The sequence below is a fragment of the Manis pentadactyla genome, chromosome 3, assembly GCF_030020395.1.
Source record: "Manis pentadactyla isolate mManPen7 chromosome 3, mManPen7.hap1, whole genome shotgun sequence".
NCBI lineage: Eukaryota > Metazoa > Chordata > Mammalia > Pholidota > Manidae > Manis > Manis pentadactyla.
Genome location: NC_080021.1, coordinates 3,245,414 through 3,264,966, shown reverse-complemented (window position 1 = coordinate 3,264,966; position 19,553 = coordinate 3,245,414). Strand labels below are relative to the sequence as shown.

Below are 19,553 nucleotides of genomic sequence, written 5' to 3'. Positions count from 1 at the left end.
CTTTGTTTCTGATAACTGAGTAGAAACACTTACTAACCTAAATTTTAATTTTTCCAATAAATTTATCCCTCTTAGTGATGCCTCTGGGTAAAAATCCTCAGACCCAATGGAATGGAATTACCATTATTAGATTACTCTTTGGTTCTTCTGGGGCATCCCACCGAAAGTTAGACCATGTTCAGTAACTAAAATTCTGTTTGATTGTTTTGTTTGTTTCTCTTATTCATCTCATTTAGGGCTACGTACCTGAATGCTGTATCCTCTGCAATGGAGTTGAACAAAGGATTCAGTTCACCCAGGGAGTTTTCCTCACTCTGTGTGACTGTAATCAGAGGTGTCTCTTGTTCTGCTTCAGTTTTACAGCATGCAAGCAGCAGCCCCCATACCGAGGACTGCTGCATTCAGTTGCCATGGTGATCACCTGCATCATTAATCCTCAAAGCACTCTGCAGGTGGTGGGCCCCATTTACAGATGGGGAAGGTGAGGGCTGAGTGTCCAGTCCCCATTGTTATAGAGACTGCGCTTGGGACTCGACTTCGTTGTTCATTTCCCTGCAGTGAAGTTAGGAAGCTTAACTGGTTTCACTTTAATTCCTGAGATGCTAGGGGAGTGTGTCTCAGGTGGCATTGTTTCAGAAGGGGCAGGGTGGGGTCCTGAAAGCTGGCCCCGTGGAAGGTGACTGAGCTGCCTCTTCCTGAGCCTGTCTCCCTACCTGAACATGTGAGGCTGCATGTAGTAGTCCCTTAGGCCCTGCCTGCCCGCCTGCTCATGCGGCCCCACTGAGTGGGCTGCGTGTTGGGGAACGTCACAGTGCCCCTGTGCCACGGTCAAGTTCCCTCCCAGTACCCGTTGGGTTGGAGCTACTGTATAAAACAGAAGGACCCCCAGGTGAAGTGAAGGGTAAGTAGCATCTGGTGTGTGGTGAGGAATTGGCAGCACAGACTCACTGCACCCAGCCTGGTGTTTGGGGCGGCTGCTGGTGACAGGGTCACGTGGCTTCGGCAGCTGGTCCCTCTCCTTGCTCTTCTGCAGTTGGTTACCCAGGCTGCTTCGTTGTGTCTCAAGAAATTAAGTTTACATCAAACTTAAGCCATAAAGTGCTTTGTTCTCTTTCATCCCAATAGTCATCTTAAACCCTCTGCTTTCACTAACTCCACCTTCAGTCCCTCATGCCTGGTGGTTTATTTGTGGAGGGCCTGGTACCGAGTCCCCCATCAGGACACAGGGCTGCAGCCCTGCCCTCCTTTGCTGGGGGCATTGAGCTGCCCCTTGGCCCCCGTGGGGATTGCCGGCCAGCCGCTTACTACCCTCTGGCTGCTGCTCCTATTTTTTTTATCTCCGCGGCTGCTGGGTCAGCTCTCCCTTCTCATGTAGGCAAGTCCCAAGCTAATATTTATCCTGCAAAGCATCTTAAAAATGCTGGAGGGCTGAGTGTTTGCAGAGAACTTTATCAAGCTTTGAAAGAGAGTTATTGTTACATTGATAAACTGAGGCATTGTTTACAATAGCCAGATTGTGTTTGAACTTGCGACCTTTAATTCAACAGTTAGTTTTTGTTCACAGATGGAATTGTTTTGGACTTTCTTGTAAAGAGATCTTCATCCATGTGGTTTTTGTTGGTTACTGGCTAGCACTGGGCATGTGCAGGGGAGAGAAGACCTGGCACTGGGAGCGGCTCGTAATGCATTCAGGTGTTACTCAGTTTATGATTGGCAGGCTTTTCAGGAATGTGGGCTTTTGTACATGCAGCCCTACCTTTTTATTAATTGTCCCTTTAAAGCTGGAGGCACCTCCTTCCAGAGGGAAAGCTGGCCTCACCATGAAAGAAAAAGTACTGTAACAAGAACGCAGGGACAGTTTAGTTTATGTGTGATCAGGAGATTTCGGGTCTGGAGGAAAACAACACTGATAGTGAACTTACCAGAGAAAATAAAAATCTTTCTGGAGGGTGTTATTTTTTCAGAAAAAGCTACCTCCTGAATCTTTAGAACCTGTTTGTTCAACCAGGCAGCCCTCCAGACGCTTAGGTGGGTGGGTCAGAGGTAGAGATGCCTCCTGGGAGGGTGGGGACCGAGCCCACATCCGTTAGCCCCTGCCTGGGTGCCGTGACAAGAGTTGGGGGCGGAGGCTGGCCTTGGCAGTGGCCTTGGGCAGGAGTGGGTGAGAACTGCCAGCAGAGTCTGGAGACAGAGTCCTGCGGAGTGTCCACAGGGTGACCGCCCTCATTCGGGCATGGCCGGCGGGGGTTGGCCACTAGAGAGGGAGGTCTAGAGGTGAGGGAGACTCTCCCAGGGGCTGGGGGCCCAGGTGAGGGCGTTAGCCTGGGGGAGGGGGGGCTCATGTGCCTGGCCTTGTAGGGGCAGAGGGGCCAAAGTGGGCTGCCCTGAGGCTAGACAGTGAAGTGTGCTGTGGGCACTCAGCAAACAGGCCACCGGGACCCCTGCCTGAGCACAGGCGCCAGCAAGGCCCAGGGCCCACGTAGCCCCTGTGCAGTGGTGTTTGCGGCCTGTGGGGACCTAGTCGGGCCCAGCACTTCCTCCTGGGTCAGCTGACTTCACCGTCTGCTGGTTTGCTGTTCCTTCTCTGCCTGTGTCTCCCTGCCTTTGTCCTCACTCGTGCCCTGAGATGTGTGGGCCGCACTCTGAGCTACTGGTGACTGCAGTGTGCCCTGTGACTTCCTGCTGTCACTACACTGCCACACAGGTTTACATCCCTGTCCATGCCCCAGTGACCCTGTGGGTCTCCAAGTCTGTGCTTAAAAGATTGGCTGAGTTGTTTGGGGATGCACTGAGTTCCTCTTGGAACTTCCTTGTTAATACGATGTTGCAGATCATTTTCCAGATTAGTTCCTCATAACATGTTTTACTTTTTATTATGATTAAGTACACCTAGCATGAAAGTACCCTTTTAGCTTTTCTAAGGGTGTGATTCCATGGCATTACGTATACATTTCCAGTGCTCTGCAACCATCCCACCATTTGTCTCCAGAACTTGTTCATCTTCCCAAATGGAAACACTGCCCCTGAAATTCATTTGTAATGCATCTGAAAATTCATCATATCTAAGGTGCTTCCTGCTGCATGTTTGTAATTTAACACCTGTTGCCAAGATGCTGGAAGCACCTGCTGTCTGGTATCAGGGCTGTGGGAATGCAATGCCCCAAGCCGGCCGGCCTGGGGAGGCAGAAGTGTGCCCCCCCGCAGTGGTTCTGTGGGCTAAGTGAATGACTGTTTGTCTCCAGTAGAGGTGAAATTACCCTATTGAAATCCTGTTCCTTCCAGCTCCTGTGGTGCCTGCTTGTTATAGCACATTCGTTCCTGCTGACGTGCTGGGTTTACAGAAAGTAAATAGTGTATTTATGTACTGTTGAAGGACTCCATTGTGTCCAGAGTAGCTTGGCATTAATTACTTTTGTAAGTTTGGAGACTCATGTGCTCCAGTTCCATGAACTTTTGTCCAGCTTAGTGCTCAGGCATCACTGAGGAGAATCAGTGGGGATGCTTTGTACTAACGCTTGTACCTGTGGCCTCTGGTCGTATTGACATCCCAGTCATTTGACACTGGCACCAGACCTCCAGATGAGGTGAGCCTGGAGGGAGGCGCTCGCCAGTCTCCCAGGCGGTGGCTGCAGCTGGCTTGCTGGCTGTGGATTTGCGCCAACCAGTGTGGGGTGCTGTCTTGTAAGTGGGGCGTTGATTGTAGCCCCCGTGTGGGCATGCTCAGAACTGTCCAGCTCTGCCACACACTCACCTGGAGTGAGGTGCTGGGAACCCCGGACCCCCCACCCTGCCCTGGCCCAGGCTCTTTCCCTGTGGTTTGTGCTGGGGCACTGGCTGGCCGCAGCGTCTACCTGCTGGCTCCTGAGGGGTAACTGATGCCGGAGGGCAGTGCTTAGGCTGGGGGATGGCAGCACCCACATACTGATGAGTTGGAAAGGTCCTCGGTGTTGTCAGCTGAGAAACCCACCTGAGGCCTCCGGCCTTGGGAATCCACCCTGTTTGGGCTGCTGCTGGCAGGGGAGGATGTGCCTGTCCCTGGACAAGAAGAGCTGCTTACTCCCACTGGGCCTGTCAGCTGTTCAGACCTTGGACTAGGGCTCCCCCTTCTTGCCTCTCAACCTGAAGCCAAGAGCAGAGGTCAGTGGCTTCTCTTTCTCCTTGATGGACACCAGGCCCGGTACTGGAGGCTGACCCGTGGGCACCCCTGAGTGCAGCGCAGTGTGGGAGAATCCAGTGAACAAAGCAAGCCGCTTTGTCAGGGACGACTGCTTGACCCAGTCGGTGGGGAGCAGTGCCAAGCAAAATCTGGGCTACAGAAGGGTGAAGATGGGTGCTGCTGAAGGCAGAGCCTGTGATTGTGTTTGTGAGCTGAGGCAGGTGCCAAGGGAAGTGCCATGCCAGGGATACAGGAGGAATGACCAGCCTCCAGGTCCCAAACATGTGGGAGGCATCGGCTGCTTTCCTAGGTAGGACTGTGGAGCAGCCTGTCGCTTTAATGTTGCTGTCGGCTTGGGGAAGCTTTGGCAATGGCTCCTGGTGATCAGCTCGAGTCGGGGCCAGCCCCGTGGCTTGCCGGAAGCTCCCTGGTCCACAGGTGGCTCTGCAGAACGTCCTATTGCCCTCCCCCAGCCGCTCTGAGGGGCTGCTTGGCGTTGCAGGCCTCTGTTGGCACTGTCTGGGCCGCCGGAGATTCAACCCTGTCATCATGCCGCATATGGACATCTTACACATGATCTGTATAGGGCAGCCAGGAAATCGATTTTTAAAGATAATAACTGCTCTTATTCATTAGAAATGAAGTTTTGGTCAGATGGAGGCAGAAAGAATGTTAACTAGGAATCACCCAGAGATCACGCCTTTTTCCTGCATCAGCACTTCTAGAAAACACTTCGTGGGATCATAAGGTACCTGATTTATAACCTGCGTTTTGTACTTAATATTAGGCTGTTTCCATGTCACCAGGTAATGGCACAGCATGATTTTGTGTGTGGATACATCATACTTACTTTATTTTTTAGCTTAAATAACATGTATTTCTCACAGTTCAGAGGGCTGAAGTGTGTCGTCGGGGGCCAGCGTAACTGGGTTCTGGTGAGAGCCTCCCTCCACTTGCAGATGCACCCCCACGTGGCAGGGGGCAGACAGGCAGGCCCTCTGGTGTCTCACAGGGGAGTGTGCCGCCTTAAGACTTCGTCTGAACCTGATTGTCTCCCTACGTGTGCCGTACCTTTATTGGACAGTCTTCCTGGACCATACGTGCTTCTTGTACCCCTCAACATACAAACCTGGGGCTCCGTATTCTCAGGAAGAGGTCTTAAGACCCGAGTCGGATCGAAGGGAACTCACGGGTTAAGGCTTTGACCCGTATTGACCGGGACTGCAGTTTTTCAGAGGTCATTATTTGCAGGTGCCAGGACTGTCTGTTAACTCCACAGGTGACAGTCTTGCTTTAGCGAGACCATAATCCCAGGAAAGTACTGGTTCTGAATAGCTGAGTTTTCCAGATCGTGGGTGTTCGTTGTTCAGGTACGAAACTGGGCCTCTTCACCACTGAAACCGGGGCCTCCAGGTTAAGGGGTTACTTGTCTCCGTGGAGGCGGAGGAGAGATTCTGGGGTTTCTGGTGTGATTCGTGCTGTTCAGGAAACTTTGAGCAGGCACCCATCCCCCTTTCCCTTGTGCACGAGTGTCTCTGCCTGGGCTGAGAAAGTGGTGGTGGCCCAGCCCCATCCTGTCCCATGCGGGCAGGCCCCCGCTGGCCTTTAGGGGCCTCTAGACCGGGGCCAGAGGAACTGCGCTGGGGGCAGGTGGCTGCCCCTGGGGACTCTCTGGACCACCTTTTCCTCGTGGTAAAACCTCCTGTAGGTGAGTGAGGGGTCCATGAGGCTGAAGAGGGGCCTGTGAAGGTGTAGCACCTTCACAGAGTGTTGAGGGAGGTCTTTAGACTTGGTTGGCAACACTGTGCTGTCCTATAAATGGTGCAGACATGACTCATGCCATGGCTGAAGACCTCTGACCCGCAGCCGAGCCTCAGGCGTGTCAGGAGGGTGACTGAAGACTGCTGGGCTTGTTGTCTGTGCTTTTTGTCTTTTTAGAAAGTAAGAATAAACCCCAGGCTAAAGCCACCTATAAATTCTGTTCATTCACTAAAACTTTACCTTTTTTTAAAGAAAAAAAACTAGTTTTGGTTTTACTCTTCCTCAAGTACATTTCATACGTCCCTTCCTCAAAAACACTGCCATTCTGTGTTTTCCTGAGATGCCGCCTGCCGTCGCCTTGCCCGTGTGCTGAACCGCTGAGCCGTGTCCAGTCCTGCTCTTGTAGCGCCGACTCCTCTTTGGCCTTAGGATGAATTTAGAATCTGGAAACTGCTTTGATTTGGTTTATAAGTAAGTACCGTCAAAGGTTTCATTACATTGTGGCAGTCTTAGTGGTCGTCCTTAATTATGCCCCTGTCTTTGTGGTAGGTTCTCAATTATATGTATGTAGTGAGAGGAATTTTTATTGTTTATTACCATTTGGTTGTTAAGAGTGTCCCCTGCAGGTCCAGGCCTGCCTCTCTCTTCCAAAGGGAAGGGCCTGTTCGTACCTGGTCTTGCTGGCCGGTGGAACGGCTACAAGTTTATCCTAGAGCTGCGGGTGGTGGCCACTTGCTGGGCATCTGCTGAGCCAGAGCTTGCTTTGGGGACTTGCCGGGATTCCGTGTGTGCTTGAAGAGTGTGCTGCTGTTGCCCTGGCAGCCAGGCTTTATCCTGACCAGCAGATTAAACTTGCAAATCGATGCTGGGGACATTGACGAAGGGGAGGAGAAACCCTTGCTGCTTTTTAATTAAATAAACAAAAACAGCCCTACTCAGCTGATTGAGCAGATCATGAAAACTCTGCAAGGGTCAGAGGTTAAAACTTAAGTGACAAGTCTTGCCATACTTTAGCAGAAGGCAAATACCACACAGTGTTTTCTTCTGGGGGCAGTTTGTCCCTGTCTCGGTGCAGTTTCCTCCTGAATGAGCTGCGTTACATGTTTTCTGGATGCTGGGGGCTCTGTCTCCTTCGTGCTTGGTAACTGTTTCTTTACAAGATGAGGACCGATTCTGTATAAAGAGATGCTTGATTTCCATCCTGATACCTTAGCCCCTGCAATTTCGGGAGAGTAAGTACATTAATTTGACCTGAGGAGAGCCCACCTGTTCAGCTCCGTGTGCGTGCCGTTTTGCTGTTTTGTCTGGCGCCCTGCTTCTCCGTGGTCCTGAGCCACAGCTGCCCTGCAAGGGAGGGTGGGGTGGCCTGGAGCCCTGGTGGCCCTGGAGCTGTCACATTCCATGTCCACGTGGGTGGTGGGGTGTGTTTGTGGACTGTGGACTCACTGCACAGCTGGCATCAGAGCTGACCAGGGCCTCCCTGGCAGCTGTCAGGGTGCAGCAATAGCTGGGGGAGAGACACAGAGCTTCCCCCAGCTCCTGGTGTGGGTGGGAATGGGCTAGCCTAGCCTGGAGCTCCTGCTGGCTCCCATTTAATTCACCACTTCCGCTGTATGTTACCCAAGAGCTGCAGGTCTGGGTGTTGGGGCAGGCCTGCAGCTGTGCGGAGGCAACCGCTGTGTGCCTGTCCCGTGGCCCTAGGCTCCTGGCAGACTCCGAGGCTGTGTTGACAGTCTGCAGATGGAAGAGTGGCTCCAGATGTGGGTGCAGGCAGAGAGGACCTGGGCCCTGGAGTGGACAGCATTTATCTGCACAGCAGCCTTGCCATCAGCCTCTTGAACTTGGCCTGCGGCTTCAGTGATGGGGAGCCTCCCGGGGGCAGTGCTCCCAGTGCAGCCCTGCCGCTTGTGCTGGGCGAGGACGCGTGTGCTGCAGTTGTGGCACAGTGCCTGGGAAGACTTTACCTGTGCACTTCGGTCCCCTGTGTGCCATTGTTCCTGGGGTCACAGATCGTGCAGTAGGCCGGGGTGATGAGCACAGGTTTCCTGTGCCAGTCTGTGGGGACCAGCCGTGGGGGCAGACCGTTTGGTACTATAAGTCCAGGGAGATGAAATTCTGGGTTAAAATACCTCTAAAACCAAAATCAGTCAAAGGGAGAAATAAAGTTTAAAATCCCTTTATTGCTTCCAAACTGCAGTCCAGGACCTTCTCTCTTTCCTGCTCCAACAGAAGCAAAACTGTCCCTCCCCCTCCCCTCTCAGGTACAGAGAAGCCCTCTGTTGCCCAGGTAACTACCTGATGATATGGAGATGAACTTCTCTCCACCCCTGAGGAACGCAAATGCACTAGAGCTGTACTTCTCTCCACCCTTGAGCGCCTGTTGATACACAGATGTACTAAATAAAGCCAGGTGAGATATCCTGGAAATATTACAATTTTACCCACAGGTAGCTACAATTTACCACAGAGAAAGTGGCCCAACTGGACTATGCACTGGTCTGGCAGGTGGGCAGGTGATGGGGTGGAGGACACCGAGTGTGAAATGTAACATGCAGCACTTCATGCTCCAGGACAAGGTCACACACCAGAGCCACTGAACTTGTGCTCTGTGTCATTCAAGTGTAGTGACTGAGAAACTGCACGTAGGTGCGAAATTGTGAGTTGCTCTGATTTATCTTGAGGGCGTGGTGACTTTAAAAAAAAATTGTTGTCGAGTGTGTGTGTTTTGAAAGTGGGCTTAAATTGCGACATGCCATTTCTAAGGCGTTAAAGCAATCGTCCTGACTGCTTGAGCGTCAACACGCTGGCTTCTGCTCCTACTCAGAAGAGAAACGGGTTTTCTCTGAGCTCTGTGATTACCTTGCTCTCTAAAGGGCAGAATTTCTAAAAGTTCTGTTTTTTTAATGGAGTGACTATGGGTCAGCCTAGTCTTCACCTTCCATGCTCACTATTCATTTCCTTAAAGCCATCTGGGTGCTTATGTGGCAAGGTGCCCTTGGCACGGGGATGGAGCAGGTGGGCCACAGGGTGGCCCAGGCCTGCTTGCCCCTCACTAGAGTGCAGGGTGGGCAGTGGTAGAGTCCCTGGTGTTGGGTGCCCCCATCTGATGGGGCCTGAAGGGAAAGCAGAGGGGCCGGCCGCCTCAGGATCCCGCGCCCAGGGTCTTGTACCCTGGGCTCCGAGCTCTCCAATGGAGAGGCTGTAGCAAGGTCCAGTCTGGCCTGCAAATGCATGGGCTACATTGAGCGGTGGCCACAGGCCCTGCGATGAGCCCTGTGGCATGGCCTCCTGCCCCGGGGAGCAGCCTGGAGCGCAGTGTGCCTGGGACAGGCTGCTCCTGCCCATTGCTGGGATACTAGTCTTGAGAAACGTTTCAATGAGACTGGCTTGTTACAGTGTAGCAGTATGTTCATCCCCTGTTCCCTGGGGCCCTCTTCCAGACTTCCCTTGATTCAGTCTCTTAATACTCGGAATACCTTAGCATGCACACACAGATGTAGTGGGGTCTGATGCATGTCACGTTTGGCTCCTGAAGTGTCTTTGACTATGTCTTGTGACACAGATGGCCCAAAGGCTGGGTTGTTAAAAGACGTAAGTCACATTAGGCCTTCGCTCACTTGTCCACGTGGAAAGGGGCAGGGCCACATCTTGTCAGGGCAAGGCTGGCAGTCGGACCGGCCCAGGTGACGTGCTGTGTGGCCGCGGTACCTGCAGTGAGTCTCCTGCTTGGTCGTTGTGCCGAGAGCGCAGCAGGCCCTTGGGCCCTCCTCAGAGACCTGATGTGGAGGACAGGCCCTTCTCCCCAGTTCTGGAGGCTGCAGTGTCCCAGGTCAAGGTGCCGGCGGACCCACCAGCTTTCCATTGTTGAGGGCCTGCTTCCTGATTCTTTGCCATTTTCTCTTGGTGTCCTTGCCTGGCAGAAAGAGCCTGCCAAGCCCTCGGTGACGTCGGTGTTCTGGATTTTGGCCATTCTAACAGTTGTATGGTGGGAATCTCGCTGTTGTTTTAATTTGCATTTCCCTGATGATTTGTGACGGGTAGCATCTCTTCATGTGCTTATATGCCACCTGTGTATCTTTGGTGAGATACCTGTTCAGGTTTTCTGCCCATTTTTTAATCAAGTTGTTCATTTTCTTACTGTTGAGTTTGTTGTGTATTTTGGATACCAGTCCCTCATCAGATGTGTCTTTTGCAATATTTTCTCCCTGTCTATGGCTTGTCTTCTCATTCTCTTGACACAACATAGATTTTATGTTGGAAATCAATGGGCTTTCTTAAGTGCTTTCAGGAAACAGATTGACAGAATACTTTATTCATTCTTTGTCAAGGATGCTTTGGACTTGAGTCACGTTTACATCTGTTTGTGCTTTTGGTCCAAAGGCTGGTTTTTACTACCTGCTGCTGTTTCTCTGGCTTCCCTGGCTTCTGTGTGGTCCACAGTTTGGTGTTCCTTGGCCACTTGGCAAGTGGGAGAAGAGAGAGTGCCAGTGGTAATGGAGACTTTGTAGAAAACGTTAGACAGGGGTCCCTGAGGGCGCTGACAACGCTTGACAACATTTCAGGAGGAATGTTAGTAATTGTAGTGGGTTTTCTGGCGGCCGGGGATGCCTGTTGTTAAGTGGTGGGTGTACAGATCAAATAGCTGTTGCCACAGGCTGACCACCATAAAGCATATACTGCACACCTACAGTGCCCGGACACCATGGGTGCCTGCGTATGCGTGCGTGGGGGCTGTGAAAGGGGCAGGGCATATTGAAGTCCCATTGCAGACATGCGCTGGCACCTCTCAAACTGTTTTCCAGGAAGCGTAGATCACTGAATTCTGTAATTGCATTACTTTTGAATGTATGACTATTAAGTAGAATCTCAAACTTTAATTGAAGCTTGGGTGCCTGTCAAAAATTACTCTGCAGTTAACTTTTGATGACATCAAGTTTACAGCCAGCTTTTCCACATAGCAAATTGTAGGAAGTCACATGTTTTGGCATCAGTTGCCCTTAAATTAGAAGCAGGACAATAGAGGAAGTTGTTGATTGGAACACTTGTAGTTTCACTTGTCTGAGTGCATCTGCAGCTCACAACCCGATTGTTGTCGCCGGCACTCCCCACTCCCCGCTCCCCGCCGCCGGAGTAGGCAGCGCGCCGAGGCGATCTGTGTGAGCGAGCCTGTCTCAGCAGCTGCTCTGGTCTTTTGAATAGAAGATCCTGGAAGGAGTCACAACTTAAACTTCTCCATGCTTTCAACAAGTCGAGAGGAGGCTCTCAGGAATGCAGAGCTGCCCCACCTTTGGGAAGGAGCAGCCTCATCTTCCCTTGGTTGGGTCAGTGTGTGTTGTCATGTGTTAGCTTGGGCGTTTTAAATTAGGTTCTCAGAAGAACACATTTTAGTGTTTCTGGATGTTACAGCTAAATGCTCTGGCAGTTGTATGAAGTAAAGTAGCTTCCCTAATAAACATTTGCATGCCATACAAAGAGGACTTCACGGCTGTCCCTTGATGAGCAGTAAGCCTGGTTCACAACACCAGCAGGGGACTGACACGGCCAATGCCCAGGCGCTTGGCTGGCAGGAGAGCAGCCGTGGGTCCCGCCCTGCCCGCTGCTTCTCCTCTTCTCCAGCTTCATGTCTCTGCCTGTGGAACCCACTGGAAAGGGGCCCTGCAGGGAGGACGAGTCCGGGAGGCCATAAGGGGAAGGATCTCAGACGCCCTCAAGAGTCTTTGTGCCCAGGAAGGGTGCCCCCTAGGCCCTAGTTCTGTGCCTCTAAGCAAGCGGTTCAGACCAAGAGGGCCCCCAAGTCAGTCTGAAGAGGTTGAATGATCGAGTGGCAAGCAGTGCACAAGAGCTTCGGGACATGACCCTCCATTGGTCCAAGTTAGGGATGTGACATATTTTTGTCACAGATTTGTTAATTTGGCTGTAGCCTTCTTTTCATCCATTATCACTCCGATAGTTAAAGAGCTAGATTTTCAGATTACAATAGAAAAACCATTGGCCTTAGTTGGATGGGAAGGGACATGTAGGGTCTCTGCATGCTGTTGGAAATGTTCTGTGTCTTGACATGATTTAGTCAAAACTGAATGAATGGTACATTTTCACTGCATGTAAATTAAACTTGAAGAAACAAACACTAGCCTTCATTTAGGCAGACTAACCAGTTGGAAAATACAAGGGAAGAGAAAAATTCATGGACAGGGGCCACAAAAAAGATAATTTGGAAGAAGCTTAACAGAAAATACGCAAAACCTGTAGGAGAGCTTTGAAGTTCTCCTGAAAGGCACTGAGGTCTCTCCAATAGAGAGTCCTTCTAGGGCAGGGTGGCATGGGGGCCCCCAGAGGGTGGTTCTCCCTAAGCTAATTTATAAAATTGATGGAGTCACAGTAAACCACCAAAAAAATTTTTCCAGAGCTACTCAAGCTTTTAAAGTTCATATGCTCATATAGTTCTTGCAAATAAACATGCAAGAATAATGAGGAAAATTCTTGGAAAAGAAGAGATGAGAGGGAACTGCCTCAGCAGAGAGGAAACACAGTAAATATTCTTATAGCAGCATGTGTTGAACTTGAGCAGGTAGGTGCCCCAGTAGATCGGAGTTGGAAAGTGGGAAATAGATGGAAACTTGACATATGATACGGGGGAAATCTCAAAGTGCTGAGGACGGGCTTACAAACAGATCACATTGAGACAAATAATGACCCTGGGAAAAGCCAGCAGTAGATCCTTACCTCACACGGTACCCAAGGATACAGATGAGAGAGCGCATAAGTACCTACCAGGTTTTCACTGGGAACTAAGGGCCGAGCCGGATGTTCTATGGCCTGTGTGGGTGGCTTGGCCCAGAGTCTCCATGCAGCGTGCTCAGCACTCAGACTGCTCAGGACTTGCCTATACGTGTCCTACGTGCAGTGGGCTCGGGAGCCTGTCCTTAGAGTGTGTGTGGCTCTTGGGCAGAAGTGCTCGTGCTGGTCCTCTGGTCAGGAGTCGGTTTTGTTACTCAGTTCAGCCTTATTTTGGAAAGTGGCTTCAATTCTCAAAATCCTTTGCTTGCTCTTGGAAGCGTGCTGGCTTGTGTGGGCATTACCTCCCTGGCTTGAGAATGTGCTGTGGATAAGTTGGTAGGGCTACAAGCACGTGGTAGACTTCTGTAATTACTAACTGCTATTTAAAACCAGACTCAGTAAGGATGCTGATGGTATTTGTTGTTTCCATCAATTCAGATGACACTGTAGTTGCCTGTGGAAAATCTGTTCATGTAGCACTGCATTTGCCCAGCTTGAGGAGGGGACGCCAGCTGTTTTAATGCCCAGACTCCTGGAATGGTAGCGAAACCCCACGCCATACTTGTGCCGTTCCATGAGGACTTCCATGAGGCCTGACCCTGTAGCTGGCTACGGCGATCCCCTGGTGTGACTTTCCTGTGCAGAGAACCCGACTGAGTGGTCCACTGGTCCTCACCCTATTCATTTGCTCATTCATTATTGCAGGAACCACCCTGGTCTCCTGCTTGGTGGCCAGGACAGCAGGAGGTGTGAGAACAGACGAAAGCCAGGTGCTGGGGGCAGCTTTCTGCCCTGTGCAGGGTGTGGTACCCAAGGGTGGGAGGGATGTCAGTTCTGAGAGCCTGAGAAGAGTGCAGAGCCTCAGGGTGGCCTGCGCTGAAGCTGGGAGGGGCAAGGGGCAGAGCCGGGGGCTGCATGGCGTTTGCGTGGCCAGAGGGGTGGGTGCCCTCCCTGGGAGTGTTCCTTCCCTCTGCCACCCGGAAACAGCATCAGGAGAGAACTAGACTGCAGCTGAATCACCAGCTGCTGGCAGCAGCGCCCCAGGCAGGGCTGGGCTCCCTGGGTCCCCTCCAGAAAGATCAGCCACGGCCAGGCTGGAGTGGGGCTTGGGTGCACATCGGAGGCCTCCTTTTGCTTCCTTGCCCCACGGTCACTTGGGATGTTTCAGGCATTTGCAGGGAACCAGGGACACTGGAGAGCCGGCCGGAGGGGGAGCTTGCCTGCCACCCCAACAGACCCGCCTGCTGTGACCTACCGGCCCCGCAGCAGGCGTCAGTCCTCAGGGCGGAGGCGGCCCCTCTGCCATCAGGTCTGAACGCCCCTCCGCTTTGCCCAGGAGAGAGGAGACTGCTTGCGGGACCCTGGCAGCCTCCTCACAGCCCTCCGCACGTGTGGCCACAGGCCCTAGGGCTGCGTCCCAACACGCTGGGAGGAGGTCGTGGTGGCTGCTCAGGTTTCACTCTGCCTTCTTGGAAAATAAACTGCTAAGCAATGTCGGTGCTGCAGAGCAGGCCAGCTGACGGGAGGTGGACTAGCTCGTGACTTCCTGGTCCACCTGACCCTAGAGACCTCCTCGGGGTGCTGCTGTCTTGAGCTCACTGGCATTTTCCTGTTCTGCTTTGAACAAGGACTGATTTCCTGAAATAAAGGAGTGGGGAAGTTGAGTTTGCAACATCTGGGTTTCAGCGTTTTTAAAGAAGGCTCTCTTCTTATTTAAGAACAACCTTAGCTTCTCCCCTTTGGCACGGTTGGTTTTGCTTTATCGTGGGGCTGCCTGGGCACTCACTGCAGGTGTTGAGCAGCATCGCTGGCCTCCACCCACCAGAGGCACTGGCGCTCCCACCCCCAACCTGTGATGTCCCCGGATACTGCCCAGTGTCCCCAGAGGCAGCGTCACCCTTGACTGAGAACTGCTGCCTTAGAATAATTCAAGTGTACTTTCTGCAGAGCTTTACTGCCTGATTTCCAGCTGTTGATGAGGCAACTCTCAGCAGAGACTGCGTCATTTCAGGTGTGAGTCCCAGGATGCTGTGGCAGTGGGACAGGGATGGTGGGACAGAGCTGAAGGGTCTGGTGTTACCATTCAGTCATTAGGATTTCTTAGGAAGCTAATTACTGTCGCTCCTGCCAGGAACCCAGCTGATCAACTTAGGCTTTTAAAAACAGGTGTGATACACTTCTTCCCATAAAACTGAGCCACCTCATGGACAGTGACTGCACTGGGGTGTGGGTGGGGACTTGATGATGTGGGTGAAGGTAGTAACCACATTGTTTTTACATGTGAAACCTTCATAAGAGTATATATCAATGATACCTTAATAAAAATTTAAAAAGAAAAATAACAATACATAACAACCTGTCTAAATACCATGTATAAGAATAAAGCTCATTTAAAATACAAAAAATAAATAAATAAATAATACATTTTTAAAAAACTGAGCCATCTTACTTGGTGGGAAAAGGCATTTAAAGTTATTGACCCTATTTTGGTGTTATTCTGACAGGTTAATGGAAAGGAAGCTCATGACATTTTGTCCTGGGACAGGTATCACTAGTGGGGTAGGGATGAAGGACCGCAGAATGCTGGCCCTGGTTTTATACTATTTTATTTATTTTGTGTATGTTAGAAATAGTTTGATAAATCTTTTAAAAAGATTGTAGGAGGGCGGCAGTTTGGAAACACTGGTTTTGACGTGTTAGTTATATGGTGGAGGACACTTGGTAAATTTGACAGAAATCTCAAGTAAGAGTCACGGTGTGGGATGGCAGTGAATTCAGGGGGCACAGGAGGAAGTCAGCGCCAAGTGGAGACCGACCCTCTGTTCTGGTCTCTTTTGGGGAAAAAGGGAGAAGTAGCTAATTCCTTAGGTCATCTTTGGTTGTTTTTATTTAGACCAGTTGTTGAAAACTTTCGCTAAGGTACCTGCATGCAGACCTGCCTTCGTGTGGACTTACTGATGCGCTTCCGGGTGAACAGAAGCCCACATTTGGAGGCCTGAGTCTGGGGGCGCTGCACCCTTGACCTTGCCTTGCTGGGGGGCAGCCGGACCTCCTTTCCAAAGCTTTTCCTTTCTAAGGGGATACTTCTAGTGAAGATCCTAGGCAGTCCAAGGCTTTATTGGAGTGTGTTCATCAGGTCAAGAGTACCCCAAAGCTGGGGCAGGGTGCCATCGCCACCCGGGAATGCCATGTGTGGGTCGGGAGTCTGTAGGCCCAGATGTGGTAGTCAGAGTTTGATGCAAATGTACCTTTTTTCCAGAAGGCTAAACTTTCACTTGATTATCAAAAGGTTTAGAGCCTGAAAAGGTCACGGACCACCTCTGTAGGCAGCCCCCAACATGAATCCAGCTGCCTCTGGGGCTTTAACTTGCCCCCTTCCCGACCCCCAGCCTCCCACCTCCCTCTGCCCTCTCCAGGCCCGGCCGCCTCCACCTCCCCTGTGGGGGGCCCTGTACGTGCTCCCCAGAGCCGGCCTCTGAGCTCACTCTGTCACTTGATGGCCCCCGTCTTATTCTCCCACCAGATTGAAATGCCACCTGGGAGATTCTATAGAAACAAGGACTTGTTTTATTTCCACAGATGACCCAGAGAAAGCACCAGAGAACTGAAGTGGGCAGAGGCCAGGGCTCCTTGGGGTTGCTGGGGTGGGGGGGCTGCGAGCCAGTATCTCCGTCTGACTCTCCGGGGTGGTGTTTTCCTCTCTTGCAGGTCAGCCAGTCACTCGATGGGGAGCAACGGGGGACCTCCTTTTTGTGTCACCTTCCCACCTCTCTGTAGCAAGAAAAGTAACTTCAGCACCACTTCCGTGATAATGATGAAACTGGTATTAACTGAATGGCAATTATGGATTTTTAACTCTAATTCACAGTAAATCAGCCTTATGTATAAAATCCAACCAAAAAGCCTTCTGTTTTGCGGCATGTCTCTTCTGATGGTGAGAAGTCGTGAGCTGTGTGTACAAGGAGGAATATGAGGAGTACCAGTCGGAGGAGCACAACTGAAACAGAAAGAGAAGACGTCTAATTTATCCTTAAAGATAGCAGATAGTATTATTTATATAGATAGTGTGAAAACACATATATATTTTTGGTGGTATGAAAATGGCTCCACAGAATGCCGACTCAGAATCTATGCAAGTCCAAGAGTTCCCTGGGGGCCTGCCGGCCCTGCAGAAGCCGGGGAGCACGGAGGCGGAGGCCCACGAGGAGGCCCTCAGCGAGGGCTCCGTAGACCGCATCCCCGTGCGCCTATGGCTCATGCACGGGGCGGTGATGTTTGGCAGGGAGTTCTGTTACGCCATGGAGACGGCGCTGGTCACGCCGATCCTGCTGCAGATCGGTAAGTGCTGCCCCGCCACTGCCCAGCCCTGAGGCTTGGCGGCGGTGGTGTGAACACTGGCGCGGGGCTTGTGATGTTGGCCGAGAAATGTGGTGGGCCTGGAGCGGTGGTGTCCTGGTCCAGCCTGCTCTGATGGTCTTTCCTCCTGCTGCCAGCTGGGTGTGGGGTGGTCCTCGGACTGAGATGGAACTGCAGGTTTGGGCAAGGTGGTGGTGAGGCGTTGGGGGGCACGCAGTCTGCATCGGTAAGTTCTAGCCCCTCCCCTGCAGGACCGAACGCCACGCCCCAGGCCTCCTGGAACAGGCCACGGGCTGTATCATCTGGGCAGGCCATGTGCCTCCCTGAACCTCTCTTGGGCTCCTTCTTGCAAAGGCAAGGTAATTAATTGAGGTCCAGCCCTGGGTCAGTATGAGGCCAGTGCTTAAAACAGCACCTGGCTGTAGAGAACAGTGAGCCACACTTCCCTTAAAAAAGTCACTGTTGACTTAAATCTGAGTTTATTGTGGACTCATGGTGGCTGAATGACAGGTATTTCCAGAAACGCTGGAATTCAGTTACACTAGGGTTAGCGTTAGGAAGCCTGCTCTGTGAAAACACTGGAATCCCTCCCAGCCTACCACCAGGGGTGTCCAAGGCCCTAAAAATTTGGTCAATGTTTAATTTTCCGTGTTGTCTAAGGAAGTTACAAAATCTGTAATTTTCCAATTTATAAGAGATTGGGTTAGGGAACAAGCTATTTAAAAGCCTCAGTTTCATTCTAGCATTCCATATGGGCAGAGTATTTTTTTTCAATCTACTTATTTTGGTTGTTTTAAGAATGTTTCTTTCTCCAAAGTTAGTGTTTCTTGTTTGTTAAGCGCTAATTAAGCTCCTTTGTTGCCGGTCAGTTAGTTAAGCGTATGGGTCTGGAAATTGTGTTTCCCTTTTTTGTGAACAGAGGCAGCAACCCCAGAGCCCTCAGAGAGCACAGAGGTCATCACGCGTCCCAGCGGGAGCAGGTGTCTAGAAATACATTTAAGTCACAGTAGTAACTGTACCCAGCCCTGCATCTGGTCACTTAATACACTGATATTCTCTCAATATCCAGGTTGCTGTAATTCAACATGCTCTTCCTTTTGTAATCCGTGCTCAGTTTTATTGTCCCAGGAAGGCTCCACAAGGCTGCAGACGGGTTAAGAGCCAGGGTTACAAGGCGTCAGTGGCAGGTGGCATGCGTGTTCTTGCATCTCCTTGTTTATTTGCTCAGGTTCCTTGTATGCACGCCACGTGCCAGAGCACTGGGGGTGGACAGAACACCACGTTTGTCCTTCCAGGCTGGCGTGGAGGCCTCAGCTCAGGTGGCTCTGGATGGGCAGGTGGAGAGCTGGCAGAGGGCACCCTGGGGGAGAGGGGATCAGTGACTTTAAGAACCCAGAAGCCTGTTTTTGTGCCAGAGCCCAGGGAGGGGAAGTCCAGTGGCTGTTAATTTCACCAAACATTAATTATGTCCCTTCAGTGTATAAGGACTTGGGTTCATCACTGCAGTTTAGGTATTACAAAAGCAGTTGTAACTGAGGTAATGTGGTTAGAATTAGGAATTGGGTGCCTTTATTCAGTTTCTAGGCCACTTCTCATGTTATGGGGACAAATGCAAAATGGAGAACCTCTAGTTACTGAGAAATAAGTTGATACAGGAAGTGGAGATTTGGGAGCTTTCTCCCAAATTGTCTTTGTGGTAGGTTGTGTGTGTCATGGACTAAAACCCTAGCACCAGCAACTCCTTGGAGTTTACACTTTACAGGCTGTGAGTCTGGATTTCCATACAACTTAGTACATTTCCTTAACTTAGAGGGTATTGTTATAGGTGAAAGGAACAGACCTTAGTGAGAACAGCTCTTAGACAGCTTTCGCGCATCCAGACACGCGCTCTTGATGTATTTCTCGGGGCTGGGCTTGGGTCACTCTCACTGGGCAACAGTGATCACGATTCTCTAATTTGAATCTGAGCCTTTAATGTTGTCTGCCGTATCATTATTGGCCTTTGTTGATAATTATTGAAGCTGGTAACAAAAAAATACTCTTGCACAATCAGTGGACAGTTGGATTGCTGTGGAACCACCACAATCAGACCAGGATGTTTTCATCATCCCCAACCCCCTGGGGCCTCTCACATGAATCCACCCCTACCCCCGGCCACCACCAACCGGCCTCTGTCCTGGTTTTGCCCTTTGCAGGGTTCCGTATAAATGAAATCATGCAGCGTGTGGTCGGGAACCTCACGTGGCATACTGCTCATGTGACGACTCATCCCTCTGGTGCTTGGACCATACCTCATGCCTTCTTAATGCTGACTGGTTGCCCACTGAATGCACATCCCCCTTTGTCTATTCATCCACCTGATGGACTTCTGTGATTTCCATTTGAAAAAAGTTGCTCTGAATGCTCACCTACCAGTCCCTGTGGATACACATTTCATTTCTCACGAGTAGAGAGACCCAGGGGCAGGGCTGCATTTGCGTGTACATGCAGGTCGCTTGTGTGA

At 51.2% G+C, this 19,553-nt stretch overlaps 1 protein-coding gene across 3 annotated transcripts in view; it reads left to right on the top strand.

Moving 5' to 3' along the window:
- Positions 1–19,553, top strand: part of SLC45A4 (solute carrier family 45 member 4) — a 78,960-nt gene that overhangs the window by 27,937 nt on the left and 31,470 nt on the right. For all 3 annotated transcript variants that reach the window (XM_036922791.2, XM_036922813.2, XM_057497665.1), the window contains exon 2: positions 16,403–17,032. In XM_036922791.2, the coding sequence (XP_036778686.2) occupies positions 16,789–17,032 (244 nt within the window). In that variant the 5' untranslated portion in view covers positions 16,403–16,788. The remainder of the gene's footprint in view (positions 1–16,402; positions 17,033–19,553) is intronic.